This window comes from Gorilla gorilla, chromosome 5, assembly GCF_029281585.2.
Source record: "Gorilla gorilla gorilla isolate KB3781 chromosome 5, NHGRI_mGorGor1-v2.1_pri, whole genome shotgun sequence".
NCBI lineage: Eukaryota > Metazoa > Chordata > Mammalia > Primates > Hominidae > Gorilla > Gorilla gorilla.
This window is the reverse complement of record NC_073229.2, coordinates 176680353-176697558: the sequence shown is the minus strand read 5'-3', so window position 1 is coordinate 176697558 and position 17206 is coordinate 176680353. Positions and strand designations below refer to the sequence as shown.

At 35.5% G+C, this 17206-nt stretch overlaps 1 protein-coding gene across 20 annotated transcripts in view; it reads left to right on the top strand.

Annotated features, from left to right (window-relative positions):
• SYNE1 (spectrin repeat containing nuclear envelope protein 1) overlaps positions 1–17206 on the top strand; it is a 522579-nt gene that overhangs the window by 108357 nt on the left and 397016 nt on the right. For all 20 annotated transcript variants that reach the window (XM_055390873.2, XM_019029254.4, XM_055390870.2 and 17 more), the window contains 2 exons: positions 2887–2982; positions 12171–12254. In XM_055390873.2, the coding sequence (XP_055246848.1) occupies positions 2887–2982; positions 12171–12254 (180 nt within the window). The remainder of the gene's footprint in view (positions 1–2886; positions 2983–12170; positions 12255–17206) is intronic.

Here is a 17206-nt window from a genome sequence, read left to right as displayed (position 1 = left end):
ATGGGAACACCACCCTCTCTTTAAAAGCAAGGAATCTGAATCTCAGAGACACTAAGTGACTCGGATTAGAGCCCAGGATTTTATACTTTGAGTCATCTTGTTAGACAGGAAGCTTAGTATAAAAATGATGGTATTAACATTAATTTTTCCTGAATAATACACAAACCCATAAATGTAATTCATATTTATTATCAATAGAAAAAGTACTGACTGATCAGCTGAAGTGCCTGCTACTCTACTAGAAACACTAACTTTATTAACTTCTAAAAGTGAATTTAAGAAAGACTAAAAACGTAATAATAGAAGCATCGTATGTACTAACATATCTTAACATATACTGGCATGGACACAAGCCAGCTCAAGTCACATCTTTATTTTCCATTAAGTCAAGATCCAATAAATTATCTGCATCTCTAACTCTCCCTTTTGACCTTCAGCACTATGACCCAAGTCTTACCAAAGTCACCATATTGGTGGTATAAATATTTGTACATGTGACAGGAGAAATATTTTAGCTGAAAGATTTTCTATTAAAATATTGTTCCAAAAATTAAATGTGAGGTAGTCATCATAGTAAAGGTCCCCCTAACTGATTGTTTGGTATATATAAAGAATACCTTATACAAACTGGATGGCAAAACTTGTCCAGTAATTACTAATTTTTTTTTATTCTGGTGTAATAAAGTCTCTTTATTGGTTTCACACAATATTTACATTCATTCATTCATTCATTCATTCAGTCAGTCAGTCAGTCAGCAAGCCAGCAATAGATATGAAGTGACTGCCACATGTTTGACAAAGTTTAGGAGAGGTCGCTTACCTGGATTTAAGAGTCATGTATAAGCAGAAAAAAATTTGTAAAGAACAAAGGACTCAGGACTGAGTGGTGAATGGCCACGGTTAGGAAGAAGAGAGGAGAAAGAAAGAGAAAGGGCTGTGAACTAGGCAGTCTGGTCACAGAGTTTTGGGTAGGAACAGATCAGGGAGAGAATGGTATTGGCAATGTCCCATGCAGAGGGGCCAGTAGGCTGCTGAGCTGTTCAGCTGTCGCTGCTGAGCTGTTCAGCTGTCGCTGCTGATCGGAAGGCCAATTCCAGGAGCCTTGTGGAGGGAACAGCTGGAGGGAAAAGGAAAGCACCTGCAGCATGAGTAGCAACAGAGGAGGGAAAGAAGAGAGGCAGAAGTGAGGTGAGAGGACATGTTCCTCAAAGTGGCAGACACCTGTGTATTTTTAAAATCGAAACAGATGAAGATGTGCATTTTATCATTTTTGGGTGTAAAATTTCTTGAAATCTTTATTATTTCATGAGAATTCCCTGCTTTCCTTACTTTTTGCATATTTATAACAATGCATGAAAAATTTTATTTGCATTTGCTCACTGAATGTATCAAACATTTATGAACTTGTTCCTTATTGTTTTGCTGGATTTAAATAATTTGGGTACAAGTGGTTACTTTGAATGATAAATAGACTGCGTTTTTAATGACCGTATATGGCTAATACAATAATTTTGATTCTTATTGCACCAAATAGTTTTCTTTGTAATGGCTTCTTTTATTCTGATGAATTTTATTTATATGCTTAGAATATAAAGTCACTATTACATTTTTGCTATGTAAGTAAGAAGCAGCGTGAATGGTGAAATTTGAAAGAGAATGATCAAAAAATGAAAACTCTGTTATTTTTGAACATGTATTTCACAGCATGAGAACAAAATGTATTCAGCTGTTCATTTTATAATGAGAGAAAAATACATTTTAACTTAGAATTGTACTATTCAGACATTATAATTCATGCAGTTGTAAGAGAAATATAAATGCTCACGTCAGTTGGCAGAGAAAAAAAGTTACATTTCAACCAAACATTTGGAGTTAAATCTCTTACATAGAACACATTATTTTTTAAAGAAAGAAAGAACATTGAAAGTCAGGAATTGAGCATTAGGCCTTTAACAAGATTCAGTAAGAATCAGAAAACTATAAAGTTTGAATTCAGATGCTAAATGGAAAACAAATTCTGATTCTGTGATAAATCAGTGAACACCTCCCCTCTATTGACCGTCAACATTGGCATAATGGCTTCTTTACTTTCTCCTGAGCCAAGATAGACCCTAATTCAACGTTTGATGAATTCTCATATATTGAGTATTTTAATAACCTTCATAAAAAAAAATGCTCCATGAATTAAATGTGGTCTTTGGCTTATTTTTCCAGCAGCGATGATAGATTTGCACTGATCAGTCTGTACTTTTGTGCTTATGATCTTTTGGGTTCAATGCCACACTGAAAGAAGGTTCGCTAGATTCACCAGGCTGTAGAACACAACATAACAGCTAACTAACCCACAGGAAGATTGAACCTGCAACCTTAGCTGTGCCGACAGTGCTCCTCTAGCAGGTCACTGAGCTAATGAGGTTGCTGTGGTGAGAATGTCCTATAGAAGGGCTGCACCTTGTTAAGCCCCAGTAATGTGTCTTGCACAAAGTTAAGCTGAGGTTGGTCCATGCAGCTCTTGCTCTGCTTTTACATCCTGCTATAATCTCTCTCTTATCTTTTAGGTTGATAGTACCCTCTTTTCCTTCCCTTATCCCACACCATCCTGCCCTTGTCAAAAATCACTTTCTAGAAAGAAGCTGGTACATACATTAAGGCTCAAGCATTAAATCTTCTGAGGTTTTTCAATATCGAGTTTTATCTCCACTGGATTGTTTTTCTTCTCACAGTTATCGAAAGGCAATTGGCAACTCAATCCAAAATGAAGAATTAAAGTATGTAGAAGCCTCTCCTACAAATTTCACCACCATAAGTAACAAAGGTGAGAGAGAGAAAGAGAGAAACAGAGAGGGAAGAGATATTTTCTGCACTTATTCCTCTTTGCTTTTACAGCGGAAACCTCCAATGGTGGTGGACGATCTTTTTGAAGACATGAAAGATGGTGTTAAACTGCTTGCCCTTCTGGAGGTCCTGTCTGGGCAGAAACTGGTAAGAATTTTTTTGTGTGATCATACTTGTCAAATTGTTTCCATTTGGAATTTGGGGACTGTGGAGTTGAGAGTGCTAAGATGTGCTGCCCAGGTAAAAGAAAGTTATTTGTTGTGGTTGGTAGTATGCTGGAAACACTGCTGGCACTTCTACTTCTAGGTGCAAGGAATATATTTCCCTTCTTGTTCCTGCAAACCCCTAGTGCATTTAAAATGTTATGTTTATAATAACAACCTTACAATTAAGAGTAAAGAACTTCATCAGTAACTTAACATGATTAACCATTGTGTCTATATGGTATACAAGAAGATTAGTTGCAAATTACCATCTCCCTCACTTTAAGTGTTTGTCTTCCATTTAGAAAGAAATGTTGGTCCATATCTGTGTATTTATATAGTTGTTTATTGAAAATTAAGCAGGAAACCAGTGTGGCATTTTTCATATTCTTGTTGACATCACCCATCATCCATCATTTGTAGCAAGAACAGCCTGTTCAGAGTTGTTTTTATGTGCTGTGGAACCAGCAGAGTGAAAAACAACATTAACAGTGAGCTAGAAAGTACATTTTCTACATTGTCAAATAATAAATTATCTCTTCTTGCTTATCTCTTTTTCATTTCAGAGTAGTAGAGCATTAAGTAGTTTGTAAACATAAATTATTTATAAATAATGTTTACCATAATTTGGAAAAAGGAATTCAGGAAATAATTTTCAAGATGTTGGATAACACACTAGACACAGAGTCCAAAATTGAAAGTCCATTTTTTCTTTATCACTTGTATCTTGGCAATAATGACACAATCATTATTACTTGGATAACTGAGTTTTTAAAAGAGGATGTTTACCTCTTCAAAATTAATTTCCATTCATTTTGTACAGGGAGCCCTCAAATAGCTTTTGTAAGAGTTGTTTGTTGAAAAACATAAACTGGTAATAATTTTGCATCAGTCGTTTAAGTAATTGGATTCCCAGGTAGCGGATGCTTCTGGCACCCCATGTCTCATCTCAGCTACATCAGTGGTAGACATTCCCATATACTCTGACAGCTTCTTTCTTGAGGCACTCGTAGTATCTATCTGGCTTTCTGCCTCAGGGCTTTTCTTAAAGGCACAAGTTGCACAGAGCAGCTTTGAAGTGTTGGGGAGTTAGTAGTACCAAGGGACCCTCAACCAATGGATATGGGAGTCTATGAATAAATGCTCCACCCTAAAATTATTAGGGTAATTCTGAGATAGGTGATTCTGAGGCATATTTTACACATGTCTTATAGAGTTCCCATAGAGTCACCAGTGGGACTGAGTTCCAGTTGCCAATAGCAGTAACCCTCAATAGCACATCCTTTGTTAGCTTTTCCTCCTTCCCCATCTCGCTCGCCACATATCCTCATTCTTGCCACCTGGGGTCACCTCCCTAGTAAGCTACATGCACCCAAGTGCTTGTCTCAAGCTCTGCTTTGGAAGGAATCAAGCTAGACATATATGAACAGGCAATTTGGAATGTATATAGGCATATGCATTAGCTAAAGATACTAGATAAGCATTAGGTTGTGGGAGTCATTAGACTGAAATACATACTCCCTTGATTACCTGATATAACTGGCCATTTAGATATATCCTCCTGAATTAAGCTATTTTCTTGAAGGTTAAAGGAATCTTTATGTGAATATTCATGTGGGTATTCAAGAAGTTAATGTGTCATTCTAAGTGTCATTATAATTCTGCTGTTATACTTGACAGTACAATACAGTGTACAGAAATCTTGATGGGCATTTAACTGCCAGGCTAAATTATTCTAGAAAAAAGCATATATTTTTGACATGACAATCCTACTACTGTTTTAAGTGCCCTACTCATTCAGATATAGTTAGAATTATGGGATCTTAAAGCTAGCAGGGATTTCAGAAAAAAATCTTAGCTTTCTCATTCAACAGATAGGGAAACTGGTGCATAGAACGACAGTTTCTGATTTAACCTTTATTGTTTATTTATATTGAATTCTTCAAGAGTCTGAATTAGGTAAAACAAAATCATTCTGAAATCATAAATATGCTGTGACAAAGGTTATTTAAATTTTGTACATGTTTGTATTATTGTTCAGGACCACACTAAGATGAAGAGCATCATTGAAAGGTATGAGCATCCTAGGCATTATTTTAGAGCTTTTCAAAGGGACAATATGGGCAAGAGTGTTTCCCTTAGGAGTGTTAATATTGGTCAGGAATGTAATTATGTGATAGAACCTTACTGAGAGCGCTATACTTAATGTCACAGTTCACATAGGTCAGGATTCTGGATCTGATTATGATCATCTGATAAACGTGGCCAAATGGTTTAGCATCCTTTCTATTGCCAGCATCTTAGGGTAAGAGTGGAATTTCAATATCCTAGTACCCTTTAATAGCCTATTGTGACTCCCTTGTCTATGATTTTATTTAAGGTATTAGGGAGTTATAAAAAATTAAAATTCTTATTCTTGGATTTTTCTACATCCCTTGAATATTATTTGTGAAACATTTATTCTTTGAATGGATCAGTAATTATGTAGCTGCAATTGCACATAAACATAGGAAAACTAAATTTAACATTGCACTTAAGAGTTTTTTTAAGAATGTGAGGAATTACTACTGAAACAGAAACAATAGAAACAATATGAGTAGAGATTAAGGGCTGCAGAAGAACTTCTTTCTTATCTATGTTAGTAACCTTCTGAAGAGTATTTTTGCAAAAGACTCTTGAACACTTTGCCTTTCAAGAGAAGGGTAATAATCCATTTAGAAATGAATGATGGACGCTCAGAAAATCTTGAGTGTCAAACTTCCCTGCATGTTCACCAGGTGACCCTGTTAGTCATTGATCATTTATTTAGAGTAGAACTCAATTCTCCAGTGGTATTTGTCATTGTTTAATAATCATTCAACTAACATTTCTGGAGTCCCTATTATGGATAAGGCACTATCTTATGCCCTCTAAGAAAAACACAGATGAATGAGATATAGTCAGTGCCCTCAAAGAGATTATAGCCTGATAGGGATAATAATTATATTATAATAGGTTAAGTTGTGTGAAAATAGATGCAAATATACGGTGGAACAATACAATAAGTGTTTGTATCTTTCTCACTTAGCCAGGACACATCTGAAGAAGAAAAACAGGGACAAAGTATTTGCCCTACTAGATATCAGATCTTACTATGAAGCTATATCACTTTGGACAGTGTGGTCTTGGTACAGAGACTCTATAGTACAAATACCATAGAGTCCAGAAACAAGCCAAGGCATGAATAGAACTTTAGTATATGTCAAAGGTGGATGTCAGATATGGGTGTGCAGAGTGGGAAACTGTTCAATAAGTGGAACAGCTCAAAAGAAACCTTACAAGCCAGAAGGGATTGGGGTCCTATCTTTAGCCTCCTGAAACAGAATAATTGTCAACCCAGAATTTTGTATCCAGCAAAACTAAATTTCATAAATGAAGGAGAAATTGTCTTTTCAGACAAAGAAATGCTGAGATAATTTGTCACTACCAGACCAGCCTTACAAGAAATGCTAAAAGGAGTTCTAAACCTTGAAACAGAAGGTGGATATGCACATCTTGAAAGCATAAAACTCACAAGGTCTATAAAACAATAACATAACTAATAAAGTATCTAGGTTACAATCAACATGATGACTGGACCACAACCTCTCGTCTCAATATTAACATTGAACATAAATGGCCTAAATGCTCCACTTAAAAAATACAGATTGGCAGAATGGATAACAAAACGACAAACCAAAATATTTGCTTTCTTCAAGAGACTCACCTAACATATAAAGAATTTTATAAACTCCAGATAAATGAGTGGCAAAAATATTCCATGCAAATGGAAACCAAAAGTGAACAGGAGTAGCTATTCTTACATCAGATAAAACAGATTTTTAAATAAACAATGTAAAAAATGACAGAGAAGGCCGTTAGGTAATGATAAAAGGACAAATTCAACAAGAAGATATTACAATTCTAAATATATATGTGTATAACTCTGAAGCTTCCAGATTCATAAAACAGTTACTATTAGACCTAAGAAATCAGATGGACAGCCACAAAATAATTGTGGGGACTTCAACACTTCACTGACAGCACTAGACAGATCCTTGAGGTAGAAAGTCAAAAAAGAAACAGTGGATTTAAACTGTACTCAGAACAAATGGACCTAACAGGTATTTATAGAACACTTGACCAAAGAACTGCAGAATATACATTCTTCTCATTAACACACGGAATATTCTCCAGGATAGACCATATGATAAGTCACAAAGCAAGTCTCAATAAATTTTAAAAAGTCAAAATTACATCAAGTATCATCTCAGCCCACAGTGAAATAAAACCAGAAATCAACTTCAAAAGGAACCCCAAAACTATACAAACACATGAAAATTAAACAGTATGCTCCTGAATGATTTTTGGATTAACAATGAATCCAAGATGGAAATTTAAAAATTATTTGAAATGAATGGTAATAGTGACACAAGTTATCAAAACCTCTAGGATACAGCAAAAGCAGTACTAAGAGGAAAGTTTATAGTGCTAAATTCCTACATCAAAAAGTCTGAAAAATCACAAATTGACAACCTAACATCATACCTCAAGGAACTAGAGAAACCAAAACAAATCAAATCCAAAGCTAGTAGGAGAAAAGAAATAACAAAGATCAGTGCTGAACTAAATGAAATGGAAACAAACTAACAGAAAATACAAAAGACCAATGAAACAAAAACTTCGGTCTTTAAAAAGATAATAGACCATTTGCTAGATTGACCAAGAAGAGAGAAGAGTCAAATGAACTCAATTAGAAATGATAATGGAGACATTACAGCCAACACCACAGAAATACAAAAGATAACTCAAGACTACTATGAACACCTCTATGCATACAAACTAGAAAATCTATAGGAAATGGATAAATTTCTGGAAACACACAACTCTCCTAGGTTAAATCAGGAAGAAATAGAAACCCTGAACAGGCTAAAAACAACCAGTGAAAATTGAATCAGTAATAGAAAAATTGCCAGCAACAACAACAACAAAAAAAGCCCAGGGCCAGATGGGTTCACAGTTGAATTCTACCACACATTCAAAGAAGAGTTGGTTTTAATCCTACTGAAATTATTCCAAAAGATTAAGAAAGAGGGAATGCTCCCTAACTCATTCTAAGAATCCGGTGGCAAACTGATACAAAAACTAGGAAATGATGTAATGAAAAATATCCCTGATGAACATAGATGCAAAGATCCTCAACAAAATACCAGCAAACTGAATCTAACATCATATCAAAAATAATATACCATAATCAAGTGGGTTTCATCCCAGGGATGCAGGGATGGTTTAACATATGCAAGTCAATAAATGTGATACATCATACAAACAGAATTAAAAACAAAATCTATATGGGCATCTCAATAAGTGTAGAAAAAGCATTTGATAAAATCTAGCATCTTTTAATGATAAAAAGCCCAACAAACTAGTCATAGAAGGGACATACCTCAAAATAATAAAAGCCATATATGACAGATCCACAGCTAACATCATACTGAATGGGGAAAAGTTGAAAACATTCCCCTTGAGAACTGGAACAAGACAAGGATGCTCACTTTTGCCACTTCTTTTAAACATATTACTGGAAGTCCTAGCCAGAACAATCAGGCAAGGAAATGAAATAAGGGGCATCCAAATTGGAAAAGAGTAAGTCAAACTATCATTGTTTGCTGATGATGTGATTGGATACCTAGAAAACCCTAAAGACTCCTCTAAAATTCTTAGATTTGATAAACAAATTCAATAAAGTCTCAGGTTACAAAATCAATGTGCACAAGTCAGTAGCACTGCTATATAGCAACAGCCACCAAGCCGAGAATAATATTAGTAATTCAATTCCTTTTACAATAGCTGCAAAAAAATATCTAGGAACATATTTAATCAAGGAGATGAAAGATCTCTGCAAGGAGAACTACAAAACACTGCTGAAAGAAATAATAGATGACACAAACAAATGGAAACACATCTCATACTCATAGATTGGAAGAATCAATGTTGTGAAAATGACCATACTGCCCAAAGAAATCTACAGATTCAATGCAATTCCTATCAAAATACCAACATCATTTTTCACAGAATTAGAAAAAACAATTCTAAAATTCACGTGGAACCAAAAAAGACCCCAAATAGGTAAAGCAATCCTAAGCAGAAAGAACAATTTGAGGCATCACATTATCTGACTTTGAATTATACTACAAGGCTATAGTTACCAACACAGCATGATACTGGTATAAAAGTAGATACATAGACCAATGGAACAGAATATAGAACTCAGAAGTAAAGCCAAATACTTACAATCAAATGATCTTTGACAAAACATTCAAAAATGTAGATTGAAGAAATGACATCCTATTTAATAAATGGTGCTGGGAAAACTGGATAGTCACATGTAAAAGAATGAAACTGGACCCCTATCTCTCGCCTTATACAAAAATCAACTCAGGATGGCTCAAATACTTAAATCTAAGACCTGAAACCCCATACAAATTCTAGAAAAAAAAAACTAGAAAAAAATCTCTAGACATTGGCCTAGGCAAATAATTTTTTACTAAGACCCTAAGAGCAAATGCAACAAAAATAGAAACAGATAAATGGACCTAATTAAACTAAAAAGTTTCTGCAAGCAAAAGAAATTGTCATCAGAGTAAACAGACAACCCACAGAATGGGAGAAAATATTTGCAAACTATGCATCTGACAAAGGACTAATGTTCAGAATCTACAAGGAACTCAAACAAATCAGCAAGAAAAAAGACAAACAATACCATCAAAACGTGGGCAAATGACATGAATAGATATTTCTCAAAACAAGATACAAATAAGTAATACACATGAAAAAATGTACAACTAGTCATCAGGGAAATGCGAATTAAAACCACAATGAGATATCACCTTACCCCTGCAAGAATCGCCATTATTAAAAAGTCAAAAAACAATAGATGTTGTCATGGAAGTGTTGTAAAGGGAACGCTTATACACTGCTGGTGGGAATGTAAATTAATACAACCTCTATGGAAAAACAGTATGATTTCTTAAAGAACTAAAAGTAGATCTACCATTTGATACAGCAATCCCACTACTGGGTGTCTACCCAAAGGAAAAGAAGTCATTATTTCAAAGACACCTGCACACGGATATTTGTAGCAGCACAATTCACAATTGCAAAGATATGGACCCAACCTAAGTGGCCACTGACCAATGAGTGGATAAAGAAAACGTCATATACATACAACCATGGAATACTACTCAGTCATAAAAAAAGAATGAAATAATGTCTTTTGCAGCAATTTGGATGGAGCTGGAGGCCATTATTCTAAGCGAAGTAATTCAGGATTGAAAACTAAATACTACATATTCTCACTTGTAAGTGAGAGCTAAGCTATGGGTACACGAAGGCATGTAGAATGGTATAATGGACTTTGGAGACTCAGAAGGATGAGGGTAAGAGCGGGGTGAGGGATCAAAAACTAAATGTTGGGTGACAGGTGCACTACAATCTGAGACTTCACCACTGTATTATTCCTTCATGTAACCAGAAACCAATTGCACCCTAAAAGTTATTGAAGTTAAAAAAAATGGAACAGGAAATTAAGTTCATTCTAGCAGAAAAAGGTAAAATTGAATTCTTATCTCATGGCCTATACAAAAATTAAATCTACATGAATTAAGGACCTACTGACAGTAACACTTTAAACTCTTAGTAGAAAACGTGGGTGAATATGTTTTAGACACAGGGATAGGAAAACAATTATTCAATAAGACACAAAAATATTGACAATAAAAGATTGCTATATTTAATATATTAAAATGAAGACTATCTTAAAAATTAAAAACCTTTAAAACAACTGGCAGAAGTTACAAACTTGTTGAAGATATTCACAATTCATGTTGTAAAAGGATTAAATCAGGAATATATAAAATACGTCTTCAGAACAATATGGGTGCAAACAACCCAAAGGAAAACCTGGGCAACAGATGTGAAAAGGCATTTTACAGAAGAAACACACATCACCAATGAACAGAGGAGGAGAAGTCCACATTGCTGCTGATCAGGGAAATGTAAACGGAGACTGCAATGAAAAAGAGTACATATACATTTTACATATATTCAGTTGAAAAAAGTATGTTTAAGGTATCTGTCAAAATCAAATGTTGGAGATGATACAGATTAGCAGGATTATTTTTGCAATGCTGATCAGAGTAAAAAGTAGTACAACCATTTTAGGAGAGTTTGATATTACTTTACAAATGGAAGTCACATTCCCTTCGACTCAGCAATTCTACTCTTAGGTACATGTGCAAGAGAAACTGTGCTTGTACAAAAGGTGAGAAGTACAAGAATAATCTATCAACATATCAAAATATCAATAACCTGGAAATAGCACATTCATATCAGAAGTAGAGTATAGAAATAGCACATTATGTAGCTTTCGAAATGAATGAAATACAGTGAAAGGCAATGATATGATGAATCTTAGCAATATAATGTGGAAAAGTAGGTCTCAAATGATTAATACAGTGATGCTCTTCATATAAAATTAAAAACTAAGCATTCTTTTTAAGAAAGCGTGTGAAAGAAATGAATCTCTATAAAATGGCAAACACTGGACTAGAGTTAGTGTGACGGGTGCCCTCAATGTAGTCAGATAGGAGGATGGGATTAATGGTGGTCATATTTTGGGATATGGCTTTCATACTTAGTTGTGGGTCCTGACTTTGTTTTAGGTTGCAGGTTCTGGGTGTGTTTTACATTTTTAAAAATAATTAACTAATAAACTAAATAAGTGGGCTGTGTACAGACCAGTGATGAGACTGTGTCGTGTCTAACAGAGGTCTCAGTAAATAATTTCTGCGCTTAGACATACAGAAGACTAAAAGGCAAATGCATTAACAGATAATCTGAGAATGAATGCACTTATTGCGTGAATTAGTATATCTTCAGAGTGCCATGGGGAACACCCCTTTATGTATTTGCTAACCTTTATAGAAAGTGAACAATGTTGGTTGCTTTTGAATATTCTTCAAGTATATTTTTAATCCATTTAAATAGATCTTATAACTAACATTTTAATATGCAGATTTTGTCTCATTCCCTTTTTTACCCCACTTTTTACAGCCTTGTGAACAAGGACGCCGGATGAAGCGAATCCATGCTGTGGCTAACATTGGCACGGCACTCAAGTTCCTCGAAGGAAGAAAGGTAAGAGAGAAACAAAAACAAAATGCCCAAGGAAGAAGGTATGGGCATACTTATGTTTTCAGTATTGGCTATAGGTCAAAACACTGCATGTAATCAATACAGCCTAGACATACAATATCACTGTATTATAAAATACTCTTAGATTTATGGAGAAGTTGCAAAAAAGAAATTTTATTTCTACAGTTCATTTCAGTGTCTAGTGTTAAGAGCTTACATAACCATAATACAATGATCAAAGTAAGGACATTAAAATTGGGATGATACTATTAACTAAAACACAGACATTAGTCCAAGTTCATCAATGTTCCCTCTATTGTCTGTGTCTGTTCCAGGATCCACTCTAGTATCACATCTTGCATTTAGTTGTGTCTTCCATTCTATGACAGGTCTTCATTCTTTCCTTGTCTTTCATGACCTTGACACTTTTGATAACTGCTGGTCAGTTATTTTGCATAATGTCTCTCAATTTCAGTTTGTATGATATTTTCTCGTGATTAGGTTGAGTTTAGACATTTTTGGAAAAAGTACCAAGAAAGTGATATCATATTCTTCCCAGTGCACCATATTAGTAAATATAGGGTGCTGATATGTCTTATTACTGGTTACATTAACTTTGAATACTTGGTAATGTGGTGTCTGCCATGCTTTCCTATGGTAGAGTCACTGTTTTTCCCTTTATAGTTGGGAAGTAACTTAGGAGAGATAATTGAGACTATGCTAAGTTTCTGCTTTTCCTCAAACTTTTGCTCACTGATTTTAGTATCCATTGCCTTCAATAATTATTTCTGTGCTACTTGCCTAATGATTTTCTATTTTCCTCATTCCTTCTATATTTATTAATTGGAATTGTTCTGTAAGAAAAAGATGTCCTCCCCCACAATTCACTTATTTATTCAATTATTTATTCCAGTAGGGACACATGTATATTTATTTTGTTATGTAGTTAAAATTCATCATTATAGTCATTGTTATTATTTTGTCACTCAAATTGTTCTAGCTTTGACCACTAAGAGCTCCTTCAGGCTTGCACCTGTACGTTTTTAATATTGGCTCATAATTTTTCAAGCAGTTTTTTATTTGCTAGAACTACAAATATTCCAGGTTTTTCTTAAATTTTCCCTCCCCAGTCCTGGAATCAACCACTTCTCTAAAGAGGCTTCGTTCCTTTTAGTGATGAGTGGCATTTAGAAACCAAGATCTAAATGCTAAGTATTTCATTGCTACTGGGGCATCATTTCTCCTAGGCCCTCTCAGCAAATAGATTAGAAAATGTATATGTTTATTTATTTTTTTTCTTTTTGTTAATTATTATTATACTTTAAGTTTTAGGGTACACGTGCACAACGTGCAGGTTTGTTACATATGTATACATGTGCCATGTTGGTGTGCTGCACGCATTAGCCTGTCATTTAGCATTAGATATATCTCCTAATGCTATGCCTCCCGCCTCCCCCACCTTACAACAATCCTGGGTGGGTGATGTTCCCCTTCCTATGTCCATGTGCTCTCATTGTTCAATTGTATATGTTTATTAACTCATATATATACATATATCTGTGCTTCTCTCTCTCTCCTCCCTCTCTCTATCTCTGTATGTGTGTACATGTATATACACATATACATATGTAGCTTCTCGCACGTGTGTGTGTATGTGTGTAAAACATTAGTTCAGACTAATACCTCTGATTCAAGTTAAACACTGCAAGTTTTACTCTGGCCTTATGTCCTTAATTGTTTCTGCTTTCTCTGATAATGAGAAGGCTTACTCTCATCTACAATATATTTACTTATTTTTTCAACCCTAGTGTGTTAGTCCATTCTCACATGCTATAAAGAAATACCCAAGACTGAGTAATTTATAAAGAAATGAGGCTTAATTGTCTCATGGTTCTGCAGGCTGCTCAGGAAGCATAGCTCTGGCATCAGTTTCCGGAGAGGCTTCAGGAAGCCTACAATCATGGTGGAAGGTGAAGGGGAGCAGGGACGTCACATGGCCAGAGCAGGAGCAAGAGAGCAAGGAGAGAGGTGCTACACACTTTTAAACAATCACGTCTTACGAGAACTCACTCACTATTGTGTGGAGAGTACCCAAGAGGGACGGTGCTAAACTATTCATAAGAACTCGCCCTCCTGTTCAATCTCTTCCCACCAGGGTTCACTTTCAACATTGGGGATCACATTTCAATATGAAATTTGAATGGGGACATGTATACAAACTATATCACCTAGTATACACATCTAGTATGTCACTAACCCATGCCCCTGTGAGGAACAGATTTACAAACTAGAGAACAGGATTTGTGTGTAGTTCTTTTTGTCTTTAGCATTACAGTATCCAGTCAAAAAACTATTTTTGAAATGTTCTTAGGTTAGTTCTATTCTTCCCCATCCCCGTCAGTGGGATTATGTCATTATCTGTTATAGAGATAGGTTTATTTGTTGTTGTTTGTGTTCTATTTTGTGCCCCACCCGCATCCTGGTTGATTTTATTTGTTTTAAAGAGTGGGACATTATTATGGTTCTAAAATAATAAACGTTTTATTTAAAGAAGTCAAACTCCTTTCTCATCCCTACTACTCCATTCTCATTCCCTGCCTCTAACTGCATTTCCTACCTTTAGATAACCAGTCTCTCTAGTTTCTGACATACATTTTGCATTTTTTCCACAAATAAGATGTGTTTTCATATATCCCCGTCTTTCTTACATGAAGGATAGCATACCATAGATGCATTTTGCTTTTTTCACTTATCAATATATCCTGGAAATCATCCCACATCAGTTCATAGTGATTTCTCTACTCATTTTTACAGTTACACAGTGTCGCATTGCCTAGATATGCCATAGTTTATTCAACCACTCTCTTATGAATGGGAATTGGGTTGTTTCTAGTATTTTTAAAACACAAACAATGATGCAGTTAATAGCTATGTGCATAAGTGCTTCCATATAATTGGAGGTGTATCTCCTAGGTAAATTTCTAGAAGTGTGCTTGCTAAGTCAAAAGGTAAATGCACATGTAATTTTGGTAGATATTACCATATTTCCCTCCAAAAGGGTTGCACCAATCCTCTTACATTTAGCCTTTTCTAATTTGTGGGAATTGAGGAAGCCTGTGCTTGGTAATACCAAAACTAGTTTTATAAATGGAGATCCAGATACTTCTGGAAAATAGACTCATTCAATTATTTCCTTCTCAGTTTATATGCACTGAATTAATTAGATTACAAATGTATAATTGATGACTTTCTATAAGACAGGAACTCTAGAAAATACAAATTTATAGAAAACTTAGATTCTAGCACTTAAATAATCTACATTGTTGATAAGTTGGTAATGCGATCCATCAGTATACATTTCAGTCAATTGTGCAAATTTCATGCCCAAGAGAGATTCCAGGCATTAGGATAGTGTGCAAAACAATTTTAGCTTCTTATGCAATATCAGGCAGTGTTTCCAGATCACACTAATCTCATTCTTATTGAAGGGTTTCTCTTCTTTCTGCTCACCCTTCATTAATTTTTCATTGAAAGCTGAATGAAGCCTTGTTAAACAGGATATTTAGAGTTTTTCAGGACCAGATGCAGTGGCTCACACCTCTAATCCCAGCACTTTGGGAGGGAAGGGTGGGTGAATGGCTTGAGCCCTGGAGTTTGAGATCAGCCTGGGTAACATGGTGAGACCTTGTCTCTAAACAAACAAACAAACAAATTAGCCAGATGTGGTGGCATGTGCCTATGGTCCCAGCTACTCGAGAGGCTGAGGTGGGAGGATCTCTTGAGCCTGAGAGGTTGAGGCTACAGTGAGCTGTGATTGCACTCCAGCCTGAGCGACAGAGCGAGACTCTCTTAAAAAAAATAAAAATAAAAAATAAAGATAGAGTTTTTCAGGTCATTCATTCTCCCATTTCAGCTGTATGACAACAGTGTCCTACTTCATTCTGAGTTATATTGATTGGCTGGAATACAAAAACAAAATTCCTCTTATTAACTTGGAAGCCTTGGCGAAAACTTTAACAACTTCACCTATGAAAGGCATTGTTTATAAAGAAGACTTGTTTTCACAATGTCCATTTTCACGGAACAACCCAAAGTAAAAAAAATAAAGTTTAAATATATTTGCTAAGCACCAAAAGTAGTGTCTTGAGAATCAGAACAAAATGAAAGAATTTCTCTTTTTTCCCCACAAGTCTCTTAATCCTTTTAAAGTCACCGCCTCCCCGCATCTCCCTGAAACATTCTTGTCGGCCACACTCTCTTGCACTTCTGTATCCTACGGCCTCACAAAATGTTTGCCTGTGGGAAGTAATGAGTTTTGGAAGGTTCTTTAGTGCCCTCCCACTTATTATCTTAGCATTGATCTTTACAAGTTAAAACTTATGTCTCTATCATATTTTTAGAAATTTGTCTTTGATCTTTGTACTGACTTTGTCTTCCATTTGGAATTTTTTTCTTTTGATAACAGGACATTTATTTAGTCCTTTTATTCTTATTTAGTTTGACTTAGGGAATAATGAAGGTATTCCTCATTTTACTGGGGAAACCCTAACAGTGTCCTTAGCTTTTCTCTTATTTGCAGGGCTATTGAAAAAACATATGTAAGAATCTGATGAGAAATGTGTAAATGTGACTGTGGTGAACAGATTCATCACCATTTGCCACAAGTTTCTTTCTCCAACGAGGTGTCAGGCAGATCATTCAGCACCGTAATACAGGGAGCCAACCACTGACCATCATAGTGCAGACAGGGGACATAAATTCAGATTCCTGTGAGGTCCAGAAAGGTGATGTAAAGGAATGAGGTGAGTTCCAGGCTAACTGTGGTAACAGGAGAACTGAGTGGTCCTGCGTCCTGTCTGGAAGAGGGGAGCAAATAGTTCCAACTAAAGTAACCTCAGTGAACCTCAAGAACTGTGATCCCTGGTTTTCTAATTTACAAAGAAGAGCCAGTCGTC